Source organism: Rhinichthys klamathensis, unplaced genomic scaffold, assembly GCF_029890125.1.
Source record: "Rhinichthys klamathensis goyatoka isolate OS25496 unplaced genomic scaffold, OSU_Roscu_1.1 h1tg000420l_1, whole genome shotgun sequence".
Classification (NCBI taxonomy): domain Eukaryota; kingdom Metazoa; phylum Chordata; class Actinopteri; order Cypriniformes; family Leuciscidae; genus Rhinichthys; species Rhinichthys klamathensis.
The window spans coordinates 321,768-329,561 of NW_026606918.1; the positions used below are offsets into that span (position 1 = coordinate 321,768).

Consider the following 7,794-nt stretch of genomic DNA (forward strand, 5'->3'; position numbering starts at 1 on the left):
ACACATTCAAAACACTATCCAGTTCCGGATTAGAAATACTACAGATTCACTTTATAATGTCATTATATGTAAATATGACAACTAATCTCGTTAAAACATTATGGCACATATATTATAAAACAGTTGCAACAAGTTGCAAATAGTCAAATTAAACATTTGTCATTTAGCTTCTTTAGTTAGCTTGAAGTCAAGTCAAGTCACCTTCATTTATATAGCGCTTTTAACAATATAGAGTGTTTTAAAGCAGCTTTACAGTGATAATAGGAAATTAAAGTAACATATATTGTTTTGGCTTTACAGCAGCTCTAGAATAAAGTTATTGTCCAGCTAAAGTTAGTTTTGATTGATTCACTTCCGTCGCAACGATCATTAGTTATTAACTTAGGGGCCGCTAACACGACACCGTTCTAACAGAAAGAAAACCCTTAATGCGATCCGGCCGCTCATTTGCACAAAACAGTGTCTGGTGGCTCGAGAACACAAACCATGAAATAGGTTCCAAGGTACAAACCTTGAAAAATATATAATACCAATTTTTTTTCTCGCTTCCGCGTAGCCATGTGAACCGGAATTATCCTGACAACGTTTTATCTGTACAGAGGTAAAGGGAAGGGAAGGAGGCCTTCACAGGGGAGAGACTAGTTGACACTTCAGGACTGCGTTGTCGTCATGTACAGGCGCAGGTCCTTCATCAGATCCGGATATGGCCTGGATCCGACGGACTGCGGTAAACCTCGGGATAAACAGAGAGACTAATATTAGCGTAGACGCCATCCTTCTTATGATGTAACAAGTACATCAGGATTTAAGTGTTCCCAGTTCCGGCTGACCTAATCTATGCAGCCTAATATTGAATTATAGAAGTCTATAATGTGTTATGTGTATGCTAGGTCAAAGAGATGTGTTTTTAGTCTAGCTTTGAACTGACAGAGTGTGTCTGCTTCCCGGACAATGTTAGGAAGACTGTTCCAAAGTTTTGGTGCTATAGGAAAAGGATTTACCGCCAGCAGTCGATTTTGATATTCTAGGTATTATCAACTGGCCGAAAATTTGAGATCGCAATAGACGTGACGGACTATAATGTGTTAAGAGCTCCATTTAGTGCTTTGTAAGTAATCAGCAATATTTAAAAATGTATACGATGTTTAATAGGGAGCCAATGCAGAGTTGACAGAACCGGGCTAATATGGTCATACTTCCTGGTTCTGGTAAGAACTCTAGTTGCAGGGTACCAACCCATAATAGCATTACAATAATCTAGCCTTGATGTTATGAACTCATGAACTAACTGTTCCGCATTTGTCGTTGAGAGCATATGACGTAATTTAGATATATTTTTTCAAGACGGAAGAATGTTTCGTCAGGGTGTGAAGTATAGAACTGAGTATTATCAGCATAACAGTGAAAACTAATGCCATGCTTCCTAATAATATCTCCTAAGAGTAGCATGTACAGAGTGAACAGCAACGGTCCTAGTACTGAGCCTTGTGGTACGCTATACTGAACCTTTGATCGATAAGACATCTCTTCATTTACTGCTACAAACTGATAACGGTCAGATAAGTATGATTTAAACCATGCTAACGCAATTCCACTAATGCCAACATAATTTTCAAGTCTATTTAAAAGAATGGTGTGGTCAATGGTATCAAATGCAGCACTAAGATCAAGTAACACTAATAGGGAGATACAACCACGATCAGATGATAAGAGCAAATCATTTGTAACTCTAATGAGAGCAGACTCAGTACTATGGTACGGTCTAAATCCTGACTGAAAATCCTCGCAGATTTAATTTCTTTCTAAAAAGGAACATAGTTGTGAGGATACTGCCTTTTCTAGTATCTTTGACAGAAAAGGTACAGTAGATTTGAGATCGGCCTGTAATTGACTAATTCTCTAAGATCAAGTTGTGGTTTTTAACAAGCGGTTTAATCATAGCCAGCTTAAAAGTTTTTGGTACGTATCCTATGAATTAATGATATTAAGAAGAGGATCTATGACCTCTGGAAGCATCTCTTTCAATAGCTTAGTCTTAGTCGGTATAGTGTCTAACATACAAGTTGTTGATTTAGATGATTTAACGAGTTTAATGAAGTTTGCAGAATACCACCGTTCAAAAGATTGGGGTCAGCTAGATTTTTTTTTTAAAGAAATTATTTATTCAGCGAGGATGACAACCAAAGGTTACATTAAAATATTTACATTTTTACATAAATATTCTATTTTAAATAAATGCTGATCTTTTAAATCATTAAAAATCCTGAAATATTAAGCAGCATTACTGTTTTCAACATTGATAATGATAAAATAACTTCTGAAGGATCATGGGACACTGACTGAAAACTGGAATAATGGGTGCAGAAATTTTATTATATCTTTAAATACTGTTTTTAATACTGTAAATAGTAAACAGCTATTTTAAACTGTAATTATATTTCAAAATATTTCTGTTTTACTTTGTGTTTGATCAAATAAATGCAGCCCTGGTGAGCAAAAAAGACTTCTTTCAAAAACATTAAAAAGTTCCCAAACTCATCAGTAAATAAACTTAGAATATGTTGTTTTTATAATAAATAATAAATAATCATTTTCATCATTTTCAATCATTTTCATCATTTGCAACGCTCCTTGGGATTGTAGTTCACTCCCTCATAAAATATGGTCAGTGTGCACTTTTGTACTTTGTCAAATCAAAGTGTTTTACCAATTATCACTTCATACATTCTCAACTCTTTTTCTCATGCTTTCTCTTGAAGTCATTGGAACATCGACTGCACAGCGCCTCACACTCCTTACAAGCCACTCCCAACAGCACTATTCACAGTTTGGGGCTGCCCACTCACCCGAGACTAGCTGACCTGTGGGCGGCGGCTCAGGTGGAGCCCCATCAGGTGGAGTTGATGGGACACATGGGCTTGTCCACGGCTGATATGGGCATGGGGGAAGTGTACGGTGAGGAATCTGTCATGGAGACCGAATGCATCCCAGAGCAGCAAGAGGAGGAGGAAGTCAAGGTAGGATATTTCATTTCTACATCATTCACCAATTTATGTTAACATGATACAAAAAAAAAAATTCTCTCTCTCTCAAGGAGGATGACATAACACTTACCTTTGAACCCGAGCCGACATCTGTAATTTCCATCCTGACACAGAGAGAGGACTCCACCCCAGCTGGGGTCATGAGCCCAGGAAGAGCACCAGCACAGCCAATGGCTGAGCACATGACCTACGAGGTCACATCCTGCGTCGTCCAATCGCTGGAGGAGAAGGAAGAAGAGATGGAGGATGGGGCCGTGGTTGTTGTGGCGACCAACTGAAATTGAGGGCCAGCTGAAAGGACGGAGCGAGGAACATAAAAAAACTAAACTGTCTGTGAAATTATCAAACCAATTAAGCTACTGTATATGCCCTTTTACCCCAGATGTGTACAAACTGTTACATCACAGATTTATTCGTTATAAACGCTGAAAGAGTGCTCTCTCGGAACGGCGGGCGCATAGAGACCAAACGTCGGAGAGCGTCAAAGCCGGGATGATATGTGCTCCTGCTGTTTTATTGCTGGAGTGCTGAAGTCCAAGGCCACTTGCAAATGAAAACAAAGAGTGCAATACTGAGAAATCAATACAACCAAAAGAAAGTGCATGCGTTTTTTTGAGTATTTAAGTGACTGAATCAACAGTATCAACATAGTAATAATATATATATTGATTTTTGTAATAAAACTAAAAGCCAATGAAACAATATGTATTTGTATATATAACATGTATGTACTGTGTGTGTTAGTACGAATGTATGAATGTGTCTTTAAAGGTATATTCTCGAAAAAAAAAAAACGTTACGAATTTGCTGTTTGCGTGAAGTGTCCCCTACTGTATGTACACACACACACACACACACACACACACACACACACACACACACACACACACACACACACACACACACACACACACACACACACACACACACACACACACACACACACACACACACACACACACACACACACACACACACACACACACACAATTTTTGTTCTTAATATAACCAAGCACAATACTGCCCAAATGGAAACAGTGCTGCCCTTTTCAACATCCTAATTGTATTGTTACTAAGACTTATGCACTACTATGGACATAAACGAATGTATTGCCCATCTTCTTTAGCGACAGCCCAGTTCTGTCCTAAAGTTTTTTTCAGTTCTACTTCATTTTTTCATCGATATCTGTGTTTATCTGTTTGTGTACTGCCTGGCTGAGCTGCTCAATATTGATTTGCACTGAACAACAAAAGGAAAACTGAAGAGTCATCATCGTCATTCCGGGAAGTTCCATCAATCTTCTCATGCAAAAAGATGAGGAAACTTTGGATACTTTTAATCCGTTGAGTCTGAGACTACAGGAAACTAAACTGGGAATCCTGAAGACAACTCATGGATCCATCCATTTCAAGTTTTGATGAACTATTTGCTTCATGCATATTTTCCATGTTAAGTTGTCGCTTTCGAATCCTGTAGCTGACATAATACAAAGAGATAAACTCATTACCTCAGTAAAATCATGTGGTAATGGGCTAATTGACATGTTTGGTCAGAGTATGTTTTTGTCACGACAGACCGTATGACTGTGGAAAGAAGTAAAAAGAAGGTGCTTTTCTGGTTTGTGCTTGCAGGCTTTCCACTAATTATTTAATAAGCTGTAATTGCAGAAAGAAGTGCCCTCGACTACTAGCGTGCACATCTCAAATCTTTGTCGATACTTGTATACGTTCCAAAAGAGAGAGAAAAAGTGTTTTGGATGTGGCAACATTAACACTAATTTAGATTTAGAAGCCGTTTGGTTTAGCAATGATTTATATTCTTTGATGAGTTTGAGAGTTTTGATTAATGTCGTTATGCAATACTGAGGCAACATTTATTTTTCTATACTAACGAGGCCTGCAAGTTGTCATTCTTTGTGATATTTCGAACATCGTAGGACTAGTATCTGCTGAGGGAGAGTCATTTTCAATTGCTGTATTTGGATCGAAATTCAAAACCAGACAAAATTAGAGAGAAGTGAAAATAATCTCTTGTGTTCAACGAACAAAATCACATTCTTTGGAAAATACACCTTTAGCATCTTCGATGTAAGAGCTCTTTGTGAAATGTCCAAAGGATGGCAACATTAATAGCTGACAGCAATGATGTCACAAGGTCATAATTCTGTCATACTCTGTGAAATATGATGCATTTTGTGCAAAATGACAAAGAAATGCAGTGAAATCAGAATGGGATTTCTGATTGTTGAGGAATAAAAAAAAATAAAGCTAGGTAGGTAGCGATCTTACAGTTTCTTCAACTCCATTCGGTGTCATCATGTAACCTCATTCAAATCATGTGCATTATAATGTGTTGTAAATAAAATCCTTATTGTGAAGCACTGTCTCATTTGTTAATGGCTTTAGAGATTGATAAATGATCAGTAACGAGAAATAGGATAGAAATATATTAGAATATTCTCTCACTGTGACCACCCAGTGTCTTGTTCGTCCCGGACGAGCACCCATTTTGTTACAGCCTGTGGCTCAAAAGGCCGCAACAAATAAAGGACACACAAAATTAACTCAAGGTTTATTAACAAAAACAGGTGTTAATGTAACCGTCAGTAAGGTCAGTAATGTAGAGTAAAATGTGTGCATGGAATGTAATGGGTGCAAGAGCACAAAAGATAATTAAAATCACAAAATGCAAAAGAAAAATGCAGCCACCTAAAGGGTGGCAAATGGCTCCTTTTAAAGGACGCAAGGATAAAGAAGTCAAGTGTGTGTGATGAAGCCATTTATGAAGCAGGGCTCGACAATAAGGACTGCCCGATGGCCCTTTCATGTCTTCTTGCGCTTGAACGGACATATTCATAAAAAATCACGTCAAAGAATGCCGGTCACTGCGAGTATCCTAGTAAACATAGTCTGTTATATCTTAAGTAAACATAAACAGTTGAGAAAGAAAACGCATGTATAATAACAGTATATTGGATCCGTGCAGCTCTTAAAGTGACAGCCGCTTAATAAACCTGCTGCTGTCTTTGTTTTAATGTTAATCCATCAATAAAGGACAAAGAAAAGAAATCACTCACTGCTCTTCACTATTTTACACTTGATCATTCATTTTCTATACCTCAAAATGACTGTTAGACCAACGCTACCTCACGACCAATTTGTACGAATTCGTACGAGTGATTAAAAGGTGGCTAATTCGTACTAATTCATATGACCTCACTCGTACGAATTCGTACGATTTGTCTAAACCCACGTGATGGGTAGGTTTAGGGGTGGGGTCAGGGGTAGGTCATTCGTACGAATTCATACGAATTTGGTAACTCGTAAAATATGTACGAATTAGCAAAAATCGTACGAATTTGTACGAGTGAGGTCGTATGAATTAGTACGAATTAGCCACCTCGTAAAATTCGTACGAATTGCCGTGAGATCGGGCTGGTTAGACTTACCTGAAAAACATGAAAAGCAGTGTTTATTTTATTCGTATGTGTATGTGTGTTCTATTGTATTTATGCTATTGCTCATAATTAGATTATTTGTAATTTGATATTATTTTATTACTGACAGTTTACTTGTCTTTAACAATATTTGAAATATATAGTTAGGCTAATTTTTGGTGTCACAACTTTATTTATTGAGATTATGGGTCAAAAACAACGGAGATAATAACTAGGCCTATTTTATCTATTTATTACTTTTTTTGTGGTGAGGCCACAAAAAGTTTTTTTAACGACTGGCCCGACCAGGCCAATAGAAAAATTTGTCACTGTTTATTGAATTGTTATTTATTCCTAGAAGATACCAAGATTGAATGGTTTTAGATATATAAATGTCATTCCTCCTAAGGTAAACTACAAATTTGAAACAACAATGAGACAAAAACAACATCATTAACCTTTTCGAAATGACTTTATAATACATTTTCTGTCAATTTCTCATAACGTCAAGAGGGAAAGAGATGAATAAAATAAATTAATAAATAAGACAAAAACAGACAAGCAAAAGATGAGGGAAATAAAGTGATAGCTCACTGACTAAACAGACACAAAAATCACATTAAATTACCTGAAAAATTTAATCGAGGACAGTAGATCACATGAACCAACATAGATTGTTCATAAATAAGAGTCCTTGGTTTAAAGACATGAGAGAGAGTTTTGAGAGAAAAGATTGATAGATGACAGCAGGACATGAAGGGTTTCATTAAGAGACGATAGTGCGCACACCCTGAATTTTAATCGCTTACAAATGTATAACTCGAAGAGGGTATGAGGAGAATATGTTTCAGGTGAAAAGTAGGTTCAGATTTTGAAAAGGTCCACAATGTGCCACCTGCTGGCCACATTTTGTTTCAGATATTTTGGAAAACTACAGAAGTGTAATGCAGTGAAAATGTTCCTTGTTTGAAATATCTTGGATTTGTTGTAAATTTTTGCTCATTTGGTAATATAAAAAGGGTTCAGGTCCAGGTGCATGAAGACTTTAAGTGCTTTTATGAGGTCTGAAAGAATGTCCCAGACTGCCGCATGTAAACCTGATTTAGCATTTATCAGCATCATTTCTGTCAGGACCACTATCGTCAAATACGATTGACAATTAGCATACAGTTAGGATTGGTGATATGGTTCCGTTCTGGGGGAGAACTCCCTGCGGATCCATGCAGCCTAGCATGGATAAGAGCAGGGAGAGGAGCAATAACCCCCCTTAGGGTAAACAGAACAGAACCAACATGAATGTGTACAGATTTCAT

General features: G+C 37.3%; 1 protein-coding gene across 3 annotated transcripts in view; it reads left to right on the top strand.

Moving 5' to 3' along the window:
• Nucleotides 1-3,878, top strand: part of fam131ba (family with sequence similarity 131 member Ba) — a 34,435-nt gene extending 30,557 nt beyond the window's left edge. For all 3 annotated transcript variants that reach the window (XM_056235360.1, XM_056235361.1, XM_056235362.1), the window contains 2 exons: nt 2,760-3,017; nt 3,095-3,878. In XM_056235360.1, the coding sequence (XP_056091335.1) occupies nt 2,760-3,017; nt 3,095-3,322 (486 nt within the window). In that variant the 3' untranslated portion in view covers nt 3,323-3,878. The remainder of the gene's footprint in view (nt 1-2,759; nt 3,018-3,094) is intronic.
• The last annotated feature ends 3,916 nt before the right edge of the window (nt 3,879-7,794 follow it).